This window comes from Anolis carolinensis, chromosome 5, assembly GCF_035594765.1.
Source record: "Anolis carolinensis isolate JA03-04 chromosome 5, rAnoCar3.1.pri, whole genome shotgun sequence".
Lineage (NCBI taxonomy): Eukaryota > Metazoa > Chordata > Lepidosauria > Squamata > Dactyloidae > Anolis > Anolis carolinensis.
In genome coordinates this window covers 18,775,820-18,798,483 of record NC_085845.1, presented here as the reverse complement: position 1 = coordinate 18,798,483, position 22,664 = coordinate 18,775,820, and the positions used below count along the sequence as shown (strand labels likewise).

Genomic DNA, 22,664 nt, shown 5'->3' with positions numbered 1-22,664 from the left:
TTTCAAGGGTAGCCACAGAACAGAAAATATGTGAAAACTCATAAATGTTGAGTATCCCATATCCAAATTACTTGGGACCAGAAGTGTTTAGGTTTTTGATTGAGCAAAACTGCCACCTTCTTGAAAGCAGAAGCGGGCAGCAAAAAGATTTCCAGATAAGGGGTGTTCAACCTTTTATGCACCTTTTATGTGAAAAAAATGATAAGTCATTGGGAGCAAAGAATAAGAAGTATAAAAATCTTTGTGGTGGGGAACGAAAAATAAAATAAAGCCTAGAGTGAAAGAATTGTGTGTGTAAAAGAATACAGCACCATAAGGAGAAAATCCATGTGACTGGCTATTACATGTCATTTGTCTTTGAGAACTAGGCCAGATACCTTGATTTAAATTCAGGCTTAAGGTGAATGCCTCTTAAGTTTTTCTTAGCATGTAATAACCATCACAACAGATGTTTGATTTGCTTGGGGCCAAAACTATTGCCCTCTGCCTTTCAATAGAACTCATACTATCAAGATACCGAAACTCATAAATGTTCTACATTCCCTGAGTTAGCAAATTCTGCAGAGCTTTAGAAGTTAAGCCCTTTTAAGGTACACTGGATTGCAAGATAATGTGTTTCCCTCTCAAAGCAAAAATCCCCACAACTAGGTTAAAATAGACTTCTGTGTTATAGTTCAGTGGAACACAGTTTGCCTTTTGATAAGTAGACCCATTTATATTTCTTGCTTCCAAATGCAAGAACATATTTCACTCTCCCTCCTTCCCATTCTTTCTTTTCTTTTTTTCTTTATGGGCATCATTTGATTACTTATTGCCTCACAGCCCAGATAGAAAAGATCTTAAGATATACAGTGTTTTTTCAGCGCTTAGGGTGCAATTTCTTAACAAATTTGAATACCCCCCAAATGACATCTAGAGGAGAGAGCAATTTTTACTTCAGTTGTTGTCGTTGTTGCCCTGAGCCATTTTACATCTGAGAGAGACCTTGTTCTTCACAGTAACTGGCAAGTCCAAGAGAATTTGAATAATAAATCCTTCTGTTCCTTAGAGGGTATTGAGGGTAAATGTGGGCAAAAATCCAAATAAATTTCAGCATACTACATTGATGGCGTCAGTAGGGTTGGTGTCACCCAACATGGTAACTCGTTCTGTCACCCGCATGCATCTGCTCCCATACCAGACAATGCCACACTGGAGCATGTTATCCTTTTCCATGAATTTGATATCCATAGTTTCACATACTCACGTTCCAAAACATTATTCCATCTGTAAGTATTTGTGGGTCCCTCTAGTCCCTCCAGTTTGATTCCATGGTGTGCTTCGATTCCAAGTTTAGCTATCATCCAATTTTATATATCCACGGAGTGGGGGGAGGGGAATCTTGAAATGTACCCCCATGGAAACAGGTACTATATTGTAGTTAAAATACCAGCAATTATTTTTAAAAACCCAGCAATGGCAAAAACAACAACATAGGCATGTGGTGGATACAGATGAAACCACATGATTTGAAGTGTCTTTTTGATTTAATAATAATGGCACCTCTGATCAGAACACATGCACATGAGAACGTTCAAAAAGTAAATTAGCATAGGGTTTTCACCTTGAGGGTCTATAGAAGCCGTCCATGTAAGCTGGGCTGATGAAAAATGTTTTTGTGGTAAGTTACATTGCACAAAATTTAGATTTAGATACTCTCTAATGGTGTCACCCTGTGTGGTTGCACCTCTTTGTGTTGCAGTAGGGGTGTGTGAACAGGTTCCTCCCTCTATTTTAAGTATAGACACACCTACTTTTGAAGAAGGAGAAGTTGTTGTTGTCATAATAGTAGAGGAAGAGGAAGAGAAAAATAAACATGATGATACTAAATTGTTCAACTAATGCACACCTAGTGTGTGTTGGTGCATGTATGCAGCCTTTCGGTGAATTACCAGAGGATCTTAGATCTTTGGCTATTAATGTTTGTTTGGGATTTGAACTTCTCTTTGACACTGGATGCCTTCTGAGCCTTCTCATTGCAGTATGGACGGAACCAGAGTATTCATTTGTTATGTACACTGTTATATTTATGCAGTTCTTGGCACCTGCTCGCAAAGACACAGTATCTGCAGATGCCCCAGTCTGTAAGGATAAGCATGCCAAATCTGGGAGGAGGGGAATATGCCACATATAGATTGTCTCCATTTTTGAACCCAGTTAACTTAAGTCAAGCTAGGCATTTGACACTCCCAGACTGGAAAAAAATTCTTCCTATAACATTTGTATTGTCAGCAAAGAGGCAGTTCAGAGAAAGTGAGCTGGCCTTGAAATGTTGACCTTTTCAAACTCAGATGTGACATGCTCAGCATTTGGCAACCACAGTGTCATTTTAACCCTTCATGGCATCTGTTGCTACACAGTTTGCGTATATTACTATCAAATAGCTATAGTTTGTTCCAATATGGGTGGGTGGGTAGCTTTTTATACTTGGATAAATCTCACTTTATGTTTATGGGCATTTTCTTCCCACCTCCATGTCAGCTTTAGATCCTCAGCATAAAGATATACAATGTATATCTATATACAATATAGATACTTTTGGTATCATTTATATGAAGAATTTATACAACACTTTTGATTTAATTTGAATGATTGACTTTGTACTATACTTATACAGTGCTTGAGGATATTATCAAGACGACGGTAAGACTGTTGTTGAGTATCAACTGATCTTATTTGTTAGAACTGGATTTAAAACAAGAGACTGTAACAGTTTAACCGAATCCAAACCTGAAGTGATGCTACATTGTATATCTTTAAGTTAAGAGTTGTATACATCCATTTGGATAATATTATACCTATAGGGTACCTACACTATATTGTACGTTGTTTATTTGAACTGATACTATAAATAAGGTTACCATTATCTGTTGGATGAACGACAGGGACGGGGTTACGGTCAATCACCGGGTTAATTTAAACCCAGTTCAGACCTGAAATGGTGTAGAACTACAATTATTTACCTATACAGTTTTGAACATATAAATTGATGTTACATTCCGAATATACAAAGGATTATATTGCAATAGAAGTGTATAACTTGAACACAACTTACCTTGTATTATATTATATACCATACTTTTCCTTTTTGCTGTGTATTATAGACATCTGTGCATATAGCTTTAGATCCTCACCTGTATACATGTAAGCAGAATTTGCAAATGTTAAACGTTTGCAGGTTTAACACTTGCAGATCAGATTAATATGATCCCTATAGGGATCTCTAGTGCCTCCAGCACAACTCTGTGTTCAATGTCCTCCAGAAGATGAATGTAGAGTTATGCTGGAGGACCTAGAGAAATCTCTAAACATTGTAGCTCCTCCAGCATAATACTGTTGTCACTTTCTGGAAGAAATTGATCATAGGATTCAGCTGGACAAGCTAGAGATTCATAGAGAGGCTGCTCTCTCAGGTGTAAAAAAATGTATTTTCTATTTATGGTTTTTCCCACTGTTGCAAGGGTCCTGCATGTCAAACTCTTTTAACAACCTCTTGAACTGTGCTGGGACATACTCACCCTGCTGATGTTTTGAGTTCCCCATGATAACAGTTCTTCTCTGTACTAACAGTGTGTTGACAATAGTGGGTTTCTGATTGCATCATTTTAAAAACATTTTGTTACCAAATTACCTGCAAGTTGATAAAAAAGTAGCCCCAAAACATCTAAGAAAGTTAGGACTGGCCAAAAACTTATACAGGGAACAAATTTGATATGCAGATCTGAGTTGTGTTTAGTAGCAAGGATATGGACTTTTATTCTGTATATCTGGGTAAGCTCAAAGTTTAGCTTAGCCTTTGATTTCATACATAAATTGTACCTTTAAAAATAACATTTCAAAGATCTCATAAGCAGCCAACAAGTCCCCCCCCCCCCCCGGTTTGTTCAGCAGTATCTTTTTGTTTGTGTAAGCTGTGTCTCTTGAATCCTCAACCTTCTGCAGTGTCATGTTAAGAAAGCCATTTCTAGAATGCTGGGAAGGATGACAAGTTTGCTTTCCTTGAGTGAGTCTTCCAGTCATTGATGACCAACTGACTAAATATTTCTCAGTGCTCAGAAACTAAGAGAGCTCAGTTCTGAACTGTGCCATCAGTCTTTTGGCTGTTTCTTTATACCCCATTCAGATATGAGACTTGGAGCAGAAGGCATGGAAAGAAAACATTATAAGGGAATTATAATAACTTGAATTGTCTGAAGTGATTAAATTATGTTGAAGAGACCCATACAGATATTTCCTTTCATAATGCTCTAAATAGGGGTTCCAGACTGAGAACTACAGTGAGCACTTGTCTTTCTAGTAATGGTGTAGATAAGGGCATTTCAAGAGTTGTTGTTTGCCACAAGACCAGGAAACAAGAAACACCTGCTAAAATGTCATTTTCTACACAACTATTCAAGGGCAGAAGATTCCCCACTTTTCACTCCAGACTGTTTTCACCCTTTGGTGCTCCGGATATTGAGATTTCGGCTCTCAGAATCAATGATGAATGACCATACTGACTGGGACTTTGGGGAGTTAACATTGAAAACTAAATCTCTCCCTCCCCCCCCCCCCACCTTCATTTTTTCATTTCTGTTCTGTTTTTCCTCTGTAGAGTATATGCTGACATATCTGAGTTTCCACCTCATCATTTTGCCCTTGCAACACTGTAAAGTAGATCTGATTGAAAGAGAATAACTAGCCCAAGGCCATCAAGTCAATTTTGTGACTCAGTAAAGATCCCCAAGATGCAGTCCAACTTTCTAACTCTACTTCCTACTGGGTTGATAAACCCCATTGCAGTTTTAGGATTTCTGAGTTGGGTGGGAGAAAGTTTGGACTTTCAAACCATGAAATCTCTCATCCTAGATCATAGAATCATAGAATAGTAGAGTTGGAAGAGACCTCATGGGCCATCTAGTCCAACCCCCTGCCAAGAAGCAGGAAATCGCATTCAAAGCACCCCCAACAGATGGCCATCCAGCCTCTGCTTAAAAGCCTCCAAAGAAGGAGCCTCCACCACAGTCCGGAGCAGAGAGTTCCACTGAGAAAGTTCTTCCTGATGTTCAGGTGGAATCTCCTTTCCTGTAGTTTGAAGCCATTGTTTCGTGTCCTAGTCTGCAGGGCAGCAGAAAACAAGCTTGCTCCCTCCTCCCTATGACTTCCCCTCACATATTTGTACATGGCTATCATGTCTCCTCTCAGCCTTCTCTTCTGCAGGCTAAACATGCCCAGTTCTTTAAGCCACTCCTCATAGGGCTTGTTCTCCAGACCTTTGATCATTTTAGTTGCCCTCCTCGGGACACATTCCAGCTTGTCAACATCTCCCTTCAACTGCGGTGCCCAAAATTGAACACAGTATTCCAGGTGTGGTCTGACCCAGGCAGAATAGAGGGGTAGCATGACTTCCCTGGATCTAGACACTATACTCCTATTGATGCAGGCCAAAATCCCGTTGGCTTTCTTAGCAGCTGCATGATGGACCTCATCACACAATGGAAATTCAGAATCCTATGATGCTTCTGTCCCAGTTGAGCCACAGAACACCACAGTGCCCATCACATGACGTAGCCTCACTTCCGGCAGGGATCCATGGGTCAACTGGAATGGCAGCGTCATAGGATACTGCAATGCCAACACGGGAGCCTTCCCATGTTCCATTTGGAACAATGGGGACTACTGTGGGGGGAAGCCATGCTGTAACACGTCCCCACATGTGATGAGGAAGTGTCAGCTGGCAGCAAGGTGGGGTGCAGGGTGCCAGGATTGCCCCACTGCCCCTGATTCACCACAGAGGCTAGTGAATTGGAAAGGTCCTCAGACATTCTTGATTGTGTGGTACAGATTTGTGGTATTGTGAGGGCCCAATAGGTACAATGTGCTCTTTTGCCTGATTTGTAAATTTGGCACATGGTGAACCATGTACCTTTGCTCTTCTGGCCTTTCCCTTTCCCTCTTTGCAAAAGTACAGTACACAAAAGTAAATCTTCTTTTGTTGCTCTAAAAAGTACACTCAGCTACAATTCCTTTGTATTCAAACATGTTTATTGCTTCCTTTGGGCAATCAGTAGAGGTCAATTCCCCATTTGAATGAAAGAAGAACAGGAAAACTGTCAATGGTAGGAAAGGTTTCTATTGTATCCACTGCAGTATTTGTATATATGGACATGGCTAAACTTTGGTTCAGTTTTTGGAACAAACCACCATTGTTTTTCATCTTACGCTTTTTTCCCCTTAGAGATTGGAAGAGTGTATGGTTTTTTTTAGACTAAAGACCTGTGTCGGCAATGCTGTGTGGAAAATTATGAGAATTGTAGTACCCAAAAGTAATGTTTCCAAATTCTGCTTTCTCCTTTCCAGCTAATTTCTCCAAATTTCTTATGTTTCGTCTTCTGTTTCGCTGTGATGTTGGCTGTGATTGTTTTAAATTAATATTTTAATGTGATAGATGGTTTACTTGGGATGTAAACAATGTAAATATCAGTGCATATATTTTACACTCAAAGAAAACTAAACAGTGTCTCTTTCTGTGGTGGAAATAATAATTTGAAGATTATATCCGTACAAAGATAGGGCAGTAGGAGGTACTGAAGCTTGCAAAGTTTCTATAGGATACAGCCCGCAGAGTAGAAAGTAGAGGGGCTTTCTAAACAATTTGGCTGAACACTTAAATTGTCCCTCAATCAAGATTGTAATTGAAACAATCAGAAAGCCTTGTGCCCTGACCGATCTGGAAGTGAACGAAAGGCCAATGACCCTTCTTTACAATCCAATTCTGTGAAGGTTCACTGTGTCTCTTTCCTCCTCTAGGAACAGGACAAAGCCATTGAATTGTATTCATAAAACAAAATGCAAACTTCACTCCCACTATACGCGCTCACACTTGTTTACCTACCTTCAGAATATACCCTTAAAAAACTAACAAAACAAAACATAGCTTAGTGGACCTTTGTGCAGAATTGCAAGGCACTCCATGCCCTGTGAGGCATCTGCCTTTTGTCACCTTTTGTGGAAACATTTTGAACTGTCAGCATTTCATGACATAATTTTATTGTTGTGTGCCTTAAAGTCATTTAGAATATATAAAAATACAGATTGGCGTATGCTGAACATAAGGATGGGCAAAGTACTGGTTGCAAGCCACATGTGGCCCTCAGAACCATTTTGTTGCCCTTCTGGGTAAAAACAGATGGCAAAAACTGGGGGGAAATGTCTCTAAATACCCTTTAGGGTGTGTGTGGGTTACTTTCATTTAAGCTCAAGAGAGAACCCAAAGGCTATTTTTCCTCCCGTGGACTATCCTGGCTCACTTCCTTGATCCCCTCACCAAAAAGTACCAAAGTGGCCATTCGTACTTGTAGAAGCTCCCAGTGTGTATATATGTGAGGGCCCTTCCAAGACAGGCTCTATATCCCAGGATCTGATCCCAGGTTTTCTGCTTTAACCTGGATTATATGAGTCCCCACTGCCAGGTAATCTGGGATAAACAATAAACATGGGATCAGATCCTGGGAATAGAGCCTGTCTGGAAGGGCCCTGAGAGAGACATGATTTAAAATCTATTTGAGACTTCCAGGAGCTTACCTTAGATCAGAGAAGAGACTTTTAAAAAACTGGAAGACAATTTTGGTCAGTTCCAGTTTTTAAAAAGGCTTCTGCAGGGCAGGGTCAGGAGTGAAGAGCTTTTAAATCACTGCATGTTTTCATATCCTTGTTTTTCAGCATGACAGGATGCACTTTGCTTTTAGAGATAGGTATAGCTGATTTAACAAAGTATTTTTGCACAGATGAAGCATCCACTTTGGTATCAGTAATGTGATTTCATATTCGGAGATTCTCAGCTTTTAATGTTGGATGTCCTTTTGGTTGTCAAGGCAATGGTAGGTGAAATATTGGCTGCCAGAGCAGTGGCTAAGTAACATTTCCACTGGTCCTAAAAATACACATCTTCATGGAATAAAATTGTGAACCTTTTCTCTCCCAGTTCCATTTATTTGTACATAGAATTGTCAGCACCACTGAACATTTATTGCTGTGCAGGGAAGGATTATGAAAACTGGTCAGAAAAGAGTGACTGGCAATGTTAATGTATGTCTAGCCTAAACAAAGTGAGAGTAGGTATTAAGTGAGAAAGATAACTGAGAGATTTGTAGTGCAAGCAATATAGTGTACAGAACAACTTACTTCACACCCAGAGACACTTAATCTCAGCAGGTTGCCCAACTTTCACACACCAGTAATTCTAGGGTTAGTTGGAATATTGAATCTTCGTTTCCTGGTAACGTTTTTTTCAAATAAAAACAACTGATCTTCCCCTCTATATAGTGATAGCATAACAACAGATTTACAACACAAGCAGTCCAACTTGTTCTCTCATGAAATGGCAGCTCAAAAGTCTTCATCTATCGATCTCAATGAAAGCCTTTGACAACAGATTGTGATGGAGTTCTTTGGTGCCCTAACTAGGAAGAGCACAGCCTCAGTTGTATGGACTGCAACTTCCATCTTTCCCTACCATTGGCCCTATGGGAGTTCTATTCCAACATCTGGAAGACCAAATATTTTCTATCATTGCTATATTGATTGACATGCATGAGATAGAAAGTATGTTCCTTATAATGTCATGTTTCTTCATGGGAATTCAAGCGTTCATAGTGTTCCTAGGAAATCTCCCATCGGATGCTAACCAGATTGCTCAATGTTCATTCCAGCGGGCCTTCGTGCCAATGGGCTATACATCTAATCTCTCACCAGAAAACAACATCTGGGGATCAGTTTATCAGACAGGAGTCCTGTGTACATACATTGTGACCCCATCATGGAAACCACTATTAGGATAACTCAGTGATCATGTCCTTGTATCCTTTTTTTTAACCAATTATGAAAACTGGCATCTTAACAGCATAAAGTCCCTTTTGCTCTACAAAATAGGTTTTGAAGTCTAGGATAAAACTGGTCTAGGGCAGACAAGATTTCTTGCCGAATAACAAGAACTTGACTAATCACCTTCTGGAGAGCAGCAGGGTTCAGGGGTGGCCAGGGTCGAGAGGATTGGATTTACAACAATGCAATAAGCTTTTAGTCTGGACTCTTGCGTAAGGAGTTGACTGCTCAAATCATTGGCAAACATGAACCTGCCATTGTTAGGAATGGAGCATAACACATTAAGATTGCAATGGAAAGGTATTTGGGTGAAGGTTTTTTTTTTAATATTCTTAAATGAATCCTTCATGTTTTTAAGCTTTTCATTATTACATATAAATGTCAGGCATTTAACATGTTTGCTGTTGCAGTTATGTCACCATTGGCATCCAAATAATTTAATAGGATACTGTCAAAATATACAAACTTTTAGCTCTGGAGAAAGGAAAGGAATTATTTAATCTGTTTTAATACTTTGAGCTGCTTCTGTGCAAAAGGGTTTCATTTAGACAGCCTAGCTAAGAGCAGTGGGTTGACTTATCTTCCATAAGTTTGCATCATGCTTTATGACATATGAAGTGGGTTCTAATATTTTGGAGTCCCACTATTTGAGCCCTTTGGCCATTTTGGCTAGAGCTAATGGGACTCAGACAAGAGTCCCTAGAACGAAATATTTGCACATCTAAGAATTGCAGGGCTCACATATAAGTAATTGCAATAGCCAGAGATGGCCATGGTTTAGTATTGAAGTTTCATCACCCTTTTCTAATTTCTGGTAACTTCAGGATGACAGGAAGCAGAAGCCAACAGTGTTTATGGGAACTGTCTTGTGGCACTTGAAAATCCTGTGCATTTCTGCTTGATTTAGTGGGCCATTTGTAATAATGCCAACAGTGTCAACAAGGCACCCAAATTCTTTCATTAGGCTGTAATTCTGTGTTATGGATGTGAAGTACAAGAATACCATAAATGGAGAGGGACGGGTTTCGTGGCAAAACATTCTGGACCATTTGGGTGTACATACATGGACAGTCTTTTATTATGACATAGACATTAATTTTGTGAGCACAGTAAACCCTTGAAGGGTTTTTTCAATATCTGTACCCAGCCTGAAAAGGAATGATGGACATGAGCAATATTTTGCCTCTCTTACTAATGCTTGGACAATTTGTACGATCATTGGTATTACATTGAGAAAGAGGTGTCAAACAAGAGCTGAGATTCTACATCAGACTTGTGTAGTGCAAATCTACAGATATGCAATTAAGTAGTGGTTGTGTGACACCACCCTCCTGGTGTATGCAGCCATTGTGCAGCCAGTAGTTTAGACCAGAACTTCTTAAATTGTGGGTTCTGATCCCAAATGGGGTCCCCTTAGCTCAGTGTTGGGGTCTCAAAAGGTTGACAAGACTAAAATATTTCTGAACATCACCTAGTGGCTGTTTTAGATATTTACATTAATCTGTTGTGCACTGATTATAATGGACTCTGAAGATACTTCAGCTGTACTTCATGCAAAGAAGAATCAGCCTGTTTAGCAAGCCAAGCAAATGCTGTTTTGTTTTTCATAAATGTTTGATGTTATGCCTATTTTATATAACTATATACCAGAGCTCACATTAAAAATGAGGTCCTATTTATTTTCTTCATGTCTCGAAGTGTAGGTCCTTTCAAATATTTGGGATTCCCACTACTGGCCTTTTTGGATAGAGCTACTGGGACTTACTAGCCCATAGTGTTTGGAGAAACCCAGGCTAGACAATCTGATAGGCTCCTTGACAATTTCTGAAGACATATTTTCGTATCTAAGAGTCACAGGATTCCAATATGAGTAACTATTATAGACGACGATGGCCATAGTTCCACACTATGATTATAGTTCTCCTTCTCTTCTTATCTCTAATTCATTCAAGAAGGAGGAAAGAAGAAGCCAACGTGTCTATGTGAGCTGATCTTGTAGCCTTTGAAAGACTTATGTAACAACCCTTTTGGCTTGACGTAGGGGGCCATATTGTCGCACCCCAAGGCTGCATGGACACCTTGAAAACAACACTGGAGCCCAGAATATAAGCAATCAAGCTGTTTATTGTAGAATATAAGCAAGCACAAGCAAATAAAATTCAAAGTCAATAGAGTGGACGAACCACCAAGCAATGTACTTATCTGTCCTTAATAGAAGTCCAAGAAAGTCTCTCGAAGTTATAATCCAAACAGGAACTGTGCTTAGTCCCACAAAGTATCAGAAATAGTCCACACAAAGATCTCTTTCCAAGCAGGAAACAGCAGGAAGCCACAAGGAACAAAAACCAAACTCAAAGTAATCCAAGGAACTATAATCCACACGACCAGGAACCAGCAAGGTCCAACTGGAAACAAGGCACAACAAGGCAAGAAATACTTGGAATCCACAAGGCAAAATCTTGGCTGGAAAATCACGGAAGCAAGAGCATGAAGATGGAGATCTTTCTCACTTGAATAGCAAAGTTGACACCTCTGTGGTGCAGAGGAAGCAAGGAATATCATTCTAATGAGAACTAGGGAGTGCTGTCCTTCTCATGAGAAAGTTCCTCATTAGTGCATCTGTGAACCAGACGTTGACTCCGTCTCAGAAATTCCCTTTTTCTTCGCCTGTGTGTAAACATCTTCCTTCTGTCAAAATCATCAATCTCCTCCGGGCTAACAAGCCCATCTGGCTGAACTGGCCTTGACTGCCTATCGGAATGTTCATCCCTGGTTTCAGAATCCTCTGTAGAAACCAATTCAGGCACCTGCAGCTGGATTGCAGGCCTATAATCAAAGTCTTGGATAGGGCCAAAGTCTGATTCTGACTCCAGCTCAGGCTGAGCTACAACATACCCTAACCCTAACCCTCTCCTTCATCAAAAAGCAAAATGTTTTGAACTGATCCTGTTCCAGACCCAACAATTTCACTGGTGTGAATCTGAGCCCACTGTTACTTCATTATTTTTTTAAAGGAAGATAGTTTGTTCCAGTGAAACTAGGGGGCCAGCATAGTATAGTGGCTTCAGTATTGAAGTAGGACTCTAGGGACCTCATCACCTCGTGATGAGCAATAGCAGGGGGATTCACCATATAGCGTGATGAATCTGGTATGCAGTGTGGGGGAGCCGTCACCCCATGCCCCACATCGGCTGCCCCTATCCCACAGGGGGAAGCATTGCCACCCAGCTTCCCCCAGTGCTCACCCCGTTCTTCTCAATGCAAACATGGGAAGGCTGCCTCTTACAACTATTTTACCACAGGTGAGGAACAGAGCCCTGCTGGAAGTAGGTGTACGTTGTTTGATGGGGTCTGGTGGACTCCGTCCATCAACTGTGGTAAAAGTGTCATACGACTGGTAAATTTACCCATGTGATGAAATCCTAAAGAATAAGTAGGGCCTCTACGAAAGCAGTCGAGACAGTGGGAATTCCTGGAGGCCTCTCAGTAGCTGGGACAGCTAGACAGATGGGTTGGAGCTCAAGTGTCTTATCTTTTCTGTTACCCAAAATATCCCTTCAGGAATTTGCCAAGGGAGAAGGGTTTGCTTAAGGTTGGTTCATGGGTTTGTTTTCTCTACAGAAATGACCAACATATTAGCACCTCATCTGGAGCAATGCCTAAAAGCTTGAGGAGGGTTTCACAACTGTGATGACTCATGGGCCTTGTAGTCCTGTTCCTAGTACTATTGTGGCAGACGAAGAGGAAAACATGGGGTTTTCGCCGGTTCAGCAAGAGCCGGAGTCTCTTCACCTGCAGGATGTTGATGTTTGCCCTCAAGAATTCAGCCAAACAGGCCTTGGGCAGAACTCCCCTCCGTTTCCCAGGAGGGAAAATTATTCTAAAGATAGGGGAGTCAGGGAGGCTAATCGGAGAAGCCTGAGAATCGCTGCCAAACAAATGGCTGATTAGGTCTGCTTCCCTTGGGAAATTCTAAGGAGTCATGCATCTGGACAGAGTTGGGTTTCGCTTCTCGTTCTCTAGGGAAAGAGTTCTGTTGGCGGGAAAACGAGACCCAATATAGGTGTTTGGCGCGAGGGATTCTTTGCGGAGTCAATTGATCAGCTTGAGGAGAGAGATCGTGTGTGGACTTCGTAATCCCAGTTCCTTGCTTTCCGGATCTAGCTTCAAGCCTTGCCTTGTCTCACGGTTTTACCACGGACTCTGTTCATGCTTCATGTTCGTCTTGTCTCCAGTCACGGATCTAGTCAAGAATCAAGTTTATTTCCAGCCTTGTTGTCAAGCTTCATTGGACTCTAAGACTCTGTTATTTCCCCACACTATTGCTTGGCAAAGTGTGTGTTTCGGTCAAGTGGATTAAAACTTTGAACTCTAATATCTTATATTGGACAATACATTACTGGACTATATTTGACCTCATCTGAAAGGTCTGCTTCTGAACTATATTCTTCACTTGTTTTTATTGATTTTATATATTTCTTTAATAAAGATATTAGATAGAGACTGGCCTCTGTGTAAGGTTATTGGTGCTCTGCAGCCAAGGACCTGACAACAACTCAGCATTCAGTCATACACCCTGCATCCTATAAAATGTCTGATGTGTCAAAAAAAAAAAAAGGAATGGAGAAGCAGGGCTTTTATCTCACTTAGCAGCACTGCTATTATTTATGCTAAGATAGTCGAGGATTTCTACGGTCACTTAGATCAGTGGCTGTAGATCTGCCTGAGCTAGAGTTTCAGTTATATGAGTGGAATGCAATATGACTATGCCTGTCTCTTTGTCTGATGTCTATCTTTTGAGGACTTACTTAAGAGCCTATCTCTAGGGTCATCCAAGGAGCAGTTCATGCTGGGACAGTCCACTAAGATTATATAAACTTTACAGGAGGCAGAAGTAACCTGAGCAGACCTTACTCCATCAAGAAGCAACATGGCTATAGATAAATCTCTCACTAAAGAGAGAGTCAATTTCTCTTTACATGTGTCTGTGGGAAAGCATGTCTTTATCAGTGGGCTTTTCACGAAGTCTGCCAGCAGAGGCCACCATTAAAGATCAGTTGATGGCCCACCTGCTGTTGAGCCTCTGGTGATCCTTCAAAATAGAATAACAGAATCACAGTTGGAAGGGACTGCAAAGACCAGCTTATTCAATCCCCTGCTATGTGGGAATATTCAATCGTACAGCCACAAAGATGGCATCCATCTTGGTTAAAGACTTCCAAAATTTATTCCACTATAAAATGTCAGGAAGTTATTTCTAATCTCTCTTTCCTTGGAATTTGAATTAATTGGTTTGCGTCCTACTATTTGAAGTAGCAGAAAACAAGCTTATTCCATCTACATGACTTTTCTTTTGAGCATCTCAGTTATACTGTTGCCTATGTCACACATACCTTTCCTATCTTCAAGGATGACACTAGGAGGTTGTTGAAGAATTTGAGGTAACACATCTGGGAAAGATCTCTTGAAGAGTCATAATCAGATTGGAAATAGATCTGATTTCTTATAAGACATCTTCATAAGTGAAAAGCTTGTCCCACTTTGGAGTGTACTCTTTTGGATCCTCTCACCATGTGAAATATGATTAACACAGCCTGCAAATGGATGGGTGCATGGTATCCACAATAAGAAAGGCAGTGGACTAGAAAAATATTCCAAATGTGGTTGTAGTATGTTAGTATGCCCTGATTTGTATAAGGGCAGTACAGTCAGCCCTTCACGTTTATAGGTTTGATTTTGTGGATTTAATTATTTGTGGATTGGATTGAAATATTCTCGTTAGGAATTTCTAGGTCCTCCAGTGTGTCTCTGTGGTCAACTTCTGGAAGAATTTGACCATAGATTTATAATGAAAGCTCTAGAAATTCCTGCAGAGAACACCTCTCAAGGTATCTCTAGGTCCTCCAGTAAGACTCTATGGTCACCTTCCAATTTTTGGAGGAACTAGAGATTTCTAGAGAGGTGTTCTCTCTCAGGTAAAAAAGATAGTGGTATTTTTATTTGTGTTTTTTTCACTTTTGCAGTGGTCCCGTCCCCCTAAGCCCAGTGAATGTGGAGGGATAACTATATGATGTTGGCAGTTTTATTTCGGATTCCTTTTCTAATCACATCTGATATAAAAGGTGCAGAATAGGTTGACATTTTCTACACAATTGCAATTGCAAAGCAAAAGATGTTACCCCTTAAAGACTGATACATTTATTATGATATTAATTTTCATGGACTATACTCCACTTCAGTGAACATATTCACAATAAAATTGTTAGTCTTTATCTGCTAAAAGGCTCTTTTGTTTATTATAAGCCTCAAGCTTCTGCACCGAGCTGTGACATCCTTAAGAAGTGAATTTGCATTCAGAGGTTGTGCTGAGTGCTGATTCCTGAGGTTCTGTCAATACCATAACTTTCCTTTGTGTCCCTCTGAGTAGCATTTTGGCATCATTCTTAGTACAGATATGCCTCTAGGTTGACTTTTGGATACACAGAAGCTATTTGTTGAATGCTGGTAGAGCTTCCTTCAGCAAAGACATCACCAAGTGATAGCAGCCAACTCCAAACTTATATTTGTTTTCTTTATGGCCTTGGGCTCAAATTTAGAGGTTAGTCATCCAGATAACAAATGCTGCAGTGTGCCTCAGAGTATCAATATCTAGACTGAAATCTGCCCAAGCTGAACATCCTAGAATAAAAGCTCATATGAGTATTTTATCACTATAGCCCTGCTGGTGTATAGAGCTAAAATGGTGACAAAGACTTGGGTGGGAATGTAATTTCTGTTGGAAGCTAAGCAGAGCAATCCCTGTTAGTACATCGGTGGGAAACTGCTGACATACTACTATAGACTATATTCCTTGTCTAAGAAAACCCTATAAAATTCATGGGGTCACATATGTCAACAGGCAACTTGAAGGTACACACAAATGCACCACATACCCAAAAGGTTCAAAAGATCTTCTGAATGGTTTACACTGTTTCCCTCCTCTTTCACGCTGCAGGTGCCGGCGGTAGTGGCTTCCTCCTCCTAGGTCTTACTTTTGGGGGATGTCTTATAGTTCACATTTCCACAAAATCTCTACTAGGTCTTATTTTTTGGGGATGTCTTATTTTCGGGGAAACACAGTACCTGTTGCAGCAGCATAAGTATAGCTGAGCGGCAATAGATCTACTATTGGATTCCCTTTCTAATAAAATGTACATAATAACAAACACCTCTAATTGTGGGCCATGATTTTTGTTATGGCAATCATAGAATCACAGAGTTGGAAGAGACCTTGTGGGCCATCCAATCCAACCCCCTGACAAGAAGCAGAAAAATCGCATTCAAAGCACCCCCAACAGATAGCCATCCAGCTTCTGCTTAAAAGCCTCCAAAGAAGGGGCCTCTACCACACTCCGGGGCAGAGAGTTCCACTGCTGAACAGCTCTCACAGTGAGGAAGTTCTTCCTGATGTACAGGTGGAATCTCCTTTCCTGTAGTTTAAAGCCATTGTTCCAATGCGTCCTAGTCTCCAGGGCAGCAGAAAACAAGCCTGCTCCCTCCTCCCTATGACTTCTCCTCACATATTTATACATGGTTATCATGTCCCCTCTCAGCCTTCTCTTCTGCAGGCTAAACATACCCAGCTCTTTCAGCCGCTCCTCGTAGGGCTTGTTCTGAGCCAATCTGAGCCACATGTTCTTTATCAGCCACATAATGATACTAGTCTCATCTCCAGTTTTGGAGAAATGTACTCAAATTATAACGAGATGTGTGTAGAAAGAGAATGTGCAAAATGTTGCCTGCTAGTTAAAATTCTCAGCTTTATTTATAAAACTTTTGCTTCAATAACACTGCGGGACTCTTGGTTGATGCACTTTTTTATTGCCTAATGCATTTACAGTTTTCTTGGGGTTTCTTTTCATTTGATAGTAGGAAATTGCTGAATCACTCTTTGCTTTGCATTCTCAGCACTGTATTTAAAAAAAGGGGGGAATGAAGAAACATGCCACCTTGTTGGCTGCAAATGAGCTGGAAAGATTTCTCTGCCCCATTACAATTTTTATATTTTTCTTTTATTTTATTTCTCTAGATCACAAAGTGCAAACAAGAAGGTTCTTCTCTGGCATTTTTAATGCCACAGCCAAGGCTCTCAGATGGAATTCCCCGTGTTAGCATCCATTTAACTGACAGTTCGTGTCCAGAGGAGATGGATTTAGCAGACGATATCTCCTTCATGAGCAGCACTGCATTCTTCACCAGGTTAGTGTTGCTTCTTCCTCCATCTCATACAATATGTAGCATTTGAACTATATTTAGTGATTTTTGCAGGCACACAAAGATCTGCAGCATTGCAGCAGAGCCCGTGAGCCCTGCAAGAAAGTGTTAAGTGTTGAGCAGCCAGCTGCACCCACATTGAAGTATTTCCTCTGTTTATCATTGATATTGAAAAGGATGTTTGGCTTAAATGCATGTTTAGGTCTCTGGAATGCCAGCAGCAGGCTGGAAGAAATATGCTCTCGGATGTCAGTGATTTAAGATGGCTTTCATCCAAGTTAATGGTCTTAGGATGGTAGAATAGCCCCATACACTCTGAAACCATTTGTACAACAAATTAAATTTTGTGTCCCTTCAGATAAAAGGCCATTCTTTTGAGTGCTTCCATTTCTCAGGAAGCAAGGAGTGATGATTCTCTTCCTTAGCTGGGCTTCTTGTGAAGCGTAATTGGGTTGGCGCTTGCTTTTATCTTGCTTTTATTATAGCACTTCTAATGCAAGGTTGAAAATATCGATTAATTTCTATTTGGCTGCTTTCACTGCAATAACATAAACATCCGAAAATGTATAGTTTTATCACTATGATTGTCCAACTGTCATGAATCTCATACTCATGAGAAAAGCTGTGGTCCTTGTCTTAAAGGTATGGTACTTCAGAAGTGGCAAATAGACAGAAGGGAAATAAATGCAGCAAAGTAGAGATAAATAGGCAGGAAAGACTCTCCGTTGGAATGCTACTAAGATAAGGATCTGATGGAAGCATTTAGTTATTTCAAGTCAGCAAAAGGCTGTTTGGATCTGAGGCAGAAGTCAGAATCTCTTTGCCTCACAACCTACTTGGTGGACTTGACAGACTCATCTTAAATGGACTGGAAGATTGCGGGTTCAGGACCTACTAACCTTCCAGTTATGATAATACACTGACGCATACTGGAATCCAACCAACCAATGAATTGAAGTGTACTATGAATAATAATAATGATGATGATGATGATGATGATGATGATGATGATGATGATGTTCTGGAACACAACACACCAGACATCACAGTTGTGAAAAAGAAAAAGGTTTGTATCATTGATGTCGCCATCCCAGGTGACAGTCGCATTGATGAAAAACAACAGGAAAAACTCAGCCACTATCAGGACCTCAAGATTGAACTTCAAAGACTCTGGCAGAAGCCAATGCAGGTGGTCCCGGTGGTGATCGGCACATTGGGTGCTGTGCCAAAAGATCTCAGCCGGCATTTGGAAACAATAGGCATTGACAAAGTTACGATCTGCCAACTGCAAAAGGCCACCCTACTGGGATCTGCACACATCATCCGAAAATACATCACACACACTTGGGAAGTGTTCGACTTGTGATTTTGTGATACGAAATCCAGCATATCTATTTTGTTTGCTGTGTCATAAAATAATAATAATAATAATAATAATAATAATAATAATAATAATAATAATAATACTTTATTTTTATATCCCGTTCCCATCTCCCCCAGGGGACTCGGGGCAGCTCACATGGGGACAAGATCGATATCAACATACATTAAAAATAATCATAAATTAAAACCAAGATAAACAATAAAAACATATGAACTCCTCTGGATGGACAAATAGTATATCAGGGGTTTGTTATATTTGTTGCTCTTATCCCCACGGTTTTTAAATATTTCCAAATGATAGTTCTGGTTTCCCTTACTACTTTTTGACAATTCCTGGCATCAGCTACAACATTTTATTCCCACCATCAAGTGGGCTTTCCTTTTGATTCCTAAACATATCAGAACAAAAAAGTGTTCTTCTTTTCTCATTTAAAAAAAAATCATAATAGTTATATTGGATCCATGGATCATTGAAATGGCAATTTTGCACTTGCAAACTGTAAGTCTAAAAAAAAAATCAATCAAAGGAAAACTTTCCTTTAGACCTTAAAATCACCTCAACAAATCAAAACTTTGATTTAAAAAATATTTTAATACACATCCAAGAAGTCACTCCGATCTGCCGTAATAATAATGAAACGTGAATAAGTATAAGACAACAACAATCAAAATCTCACAAAATTCAAGAAGGTATTTTGCTTAATACAAAGCGTAATACAGAGTTAATAGGGACCAAATGATCGGGGAAAAGCATGAGATAATTTGTTTTGCCGTAAGGGTAAACAAATTTAACCATAATCCAGAAAGGTAGAGGTGCTGTGAATTTGATGGGATTGTGCTTCCTTTGAAAATGCAATTCTGCAGTCTGTGTGCACTCTGGGACTCAACCATGACCACAGAAGCCCAGGTCTCAGCGGTGGCCAAGAATGTGTTAGTACAATGGGCTGTTGTGTGTTTTCCGGGCTGTATGGCTATATTCCAGAAGCATTCTCTCCTGACATTTCGCCCACATCTATGGCAGGGGTTGTACCTCATAACCTCTGAGGATACCTGTCATAGGTGTGGCTGAAACATCGGGAGAGAATGCTTCTGGAACATGGCCATACAGCCCGGAAAACACACAATAACCCAGTGATTTCGGCCATGAAAGCCTTCAACAACACATTAATACAATGTTCGCCAACTGTACCCATTCCTTGAGATATCAAATCCAGCCATGGTAACATGGGCCTTTATTACATCCCGTGTGATTTGTTGTAATGCATTATGTGCGTGGCTGCTTTTGAAAAGTGTTTAGAAACTTCAGGGGATCCAAAGAGCTGCAGCCAGATTGTTACTGGTGCTAGCAGCAGGGACACACACCGTCCTCTTTTTTCCATTGGCTGCCAGTCAATTTCCATAATTCAAAGTGCGGGTTATGATCTACAAAGTTCTATATGACTCATATCTAGGTTATCTGAAGGACTGTATCATCCTGTATGACATTTTCTGGGAAGCCATTATCTCTGTCCCACCGATATTCCATGGATGAGAACTTTCTCAGTGATGGCTCTCAGACTCGGTAACTCCCTCCCTGAAGAAGTTAGACAGGTACTGTTCTTACTCTCCTTTCGTACAAAAGTGAAGATTAGTTTGTTTTAATAGACCTTTGAGGGCCACTGACTAGGGCGAAAGGGCATTTCATATGGTATGCTGCTTATATTTGGTGTTTTTCTTATAAATTATTTGCTTTAAATTGCTTTCAACATTATTGCTAGTTGAAATGTATGCTTAACTACATAATTTTAGCTGTATATCTTTTAACTTTTTTTAGCCACTTGAGTGTTAGACTGCAGAAAATAAATAAATAAACATAGCAACCATTTTACTATTTAAAAATCTATTTTTAATAACGTACAAATATTTTTGTCACTTTTAAAGTTTGTTAGGAGTAGACCAGAAGCTCCTTCCATTTTTTTTTAATCTCTGTAGTTCTCAGAAAAGTGTATAATTTGTGGAGCTTTGAATGCCTAAAATGTCTATCTCTTTGCGATATATCTGGCATAGCACTGCTTCTGTTCCACACCTTAGTTCTGTGGTCCTAAACTCTGGTATGGAGCACTGCAAGAAAGCCATTGACTGCTGCCAGGGTTCAGCACCATGGGCTGCAGCCTAGCTGGACAGCTCCCTGCTTTTTCTTCTTCTTAATAGGCTTTGCATATGTATGCCTCCAAATGAGGATTATACCTCTGTTGATTAATGATTTGTTTGCTGAAACAGGTCACATCTCACATATCCTATAGGTCTGTAGCACTGTTTTTCTTTTTGTTCCTCTCCCTTTAATTCCCAAGGCAGCTCCTAAGCAAGTAACCTCTAGTTCCAGTTCCCAATGGTATCGTAAAAACATTTGATCTTGGCAATAGAAAACTCACAGGAGAAGGTGGTGGCAGCACTGTGTGTTTGTGTATAACATCTTCTAGCCATTGCTGGTCAATGTCCAGAACCAGCCCTAGAATTAGGCAAGAGGAGGTGGCTGCCTTAGGCAGTCAATTTTGTCCATTTTGTCCATTACTATTTACGACAGTAAATGAATACTTCCAACAATATACTTCATAGAATTGTAGAATGATAGAGTTGGAGAGACCACATGGACCATCTAGTCCAACCCCCTGATGTGCAGGAAAAGCACAATCAAGTCACCCCCAGCAGATATAATAATAAAACTACTAAATAATAGTAGTAAATAATATTGCCTGTTGCCTGTTGAGCTTGGCTGATCACATGGATTTCATTGAATTTTCTCAAGTAAAGAAAATACAAATGTGGTTTGACACTGCAGTGCTTTCTCCTGAATATAGCCTACAGCAACACTTTGGCAGTCTGTCTTCGGAGTAATAAACAGGACTTAGTCATTGATAAATAAGTAAATGAATAAACTACTCTAAAATAAAAGCCAGTTTATTTGCCTGCCTGGGAAAATTAAAATTTCTTCAAAACGTATTATTTAAATATAATTTCTGAGAGCTGTTTTTTGGTGAGGCACCAGCACTATTTGGTAGAGAAGCTAAAAACTTGTAAAACTACATCTTCAGTCATTCAATAGCACTAAGCCATGACAGTTAAAGTGTTGTCAAACTGCATTAATTCTGCAGTGTAGATGTACCTCCAGAAAAAGTTATTCAGTAGTCTGACAAGTTGTTCTGTTGTTGTGCAGTATTAATTTTCCAAGTTTGCTGAGCTGCAGCTGTTAGCCGGTATATAATGAGCAGTTTGCATGACAAAAGATTCAATTGCATCCCATGCAGCCCTTGTTCAAAAAGCTGCCTTTTGCCTCAGATCTCATTATTTATAATACTTGATCCAATGAACTGTTAAATGTTCTTTACATTTGAATTAATAATTTAAGAATAGAAATAAGAGAACTGTGTCTTCTTGCCAGTATCGCTTTACGTTTGCTAGAAATATAGAGGATGGAAGTAATCAGTTACAAGTAATGTCACAATTTGTGGGTGGTCTGGTTTGATTTGGTTTACAATGAGGGTGCAATGAGGTCTTTCAGTCACGTTGTTGGTCTCTCTACTTTCTGACTGAAACCAAGATACATCCAACTTATTAATTCTCCACAGAACATAGACATTTACTTCCATTGTATACCAATTTGTTTCTGAAATGAACTGGCAGCTGTTGTGTGCTATCAGTATCTACCCATGCCTAGAATTTACTGAAGACAAATGTTTTCAAAATGACTGGGAAAAGTACTTAGCCTGTTTATATACTCTCAGTGTCTTGCGCCAGAGATCTTACAATTGCTTTTTTGTGATTGCAGAGAAAACTACCATGGTATCTGCCAGGGCATGCACTGTGTTACCTTTTGGGTATGCCTGGAGATTTCCAAAGAGAAGCTTTGTTTATGCCAACACTTTGCTTCCCAGCCTGACTAATATGGCTTTGTGTTCCAACAGTGAGGAGTTTATTAATCACATAGTCCTGTAGCAATCATAAATAAGGTGGAGAATGTGCGTGTGGCTGGAGTTTATTCCTAGAAACTCAGGAAGAAACACATAGCTACGCTTTGTTTATATGATGCAGAAATTGTGGACATACTCAAGAGTAGTTACTGCCATAAACTGCTAGGATAGATGGATTGG

The 22,664-nt window shown here is 40.0% G+C and overlaps 1 protein-coding gene across 2 annotated transcripts in view; it reads left to right on the top strand.

The window, feature by feature from the left end:
• Positions 1-22,664, top strand: part of fam13a (family with sequence similarity 13 member A) — a 154,647-nt gene that overhangs the window by 38,877 nt on the left and 93,106 nt on the right. For both annotated transcript variants that reach the window (XM_008111041.3, XM_008111040.3), the window contains one exon: positions 16,970-17,139. In XM_008111041.3, the coding sequence (XP_008109248.1) occupies positions 16,970-17,139 (170 nt within the window). The remainder of the gene's footprint in view (positions 1-16,969; positions 17,140-22,664) is intronic.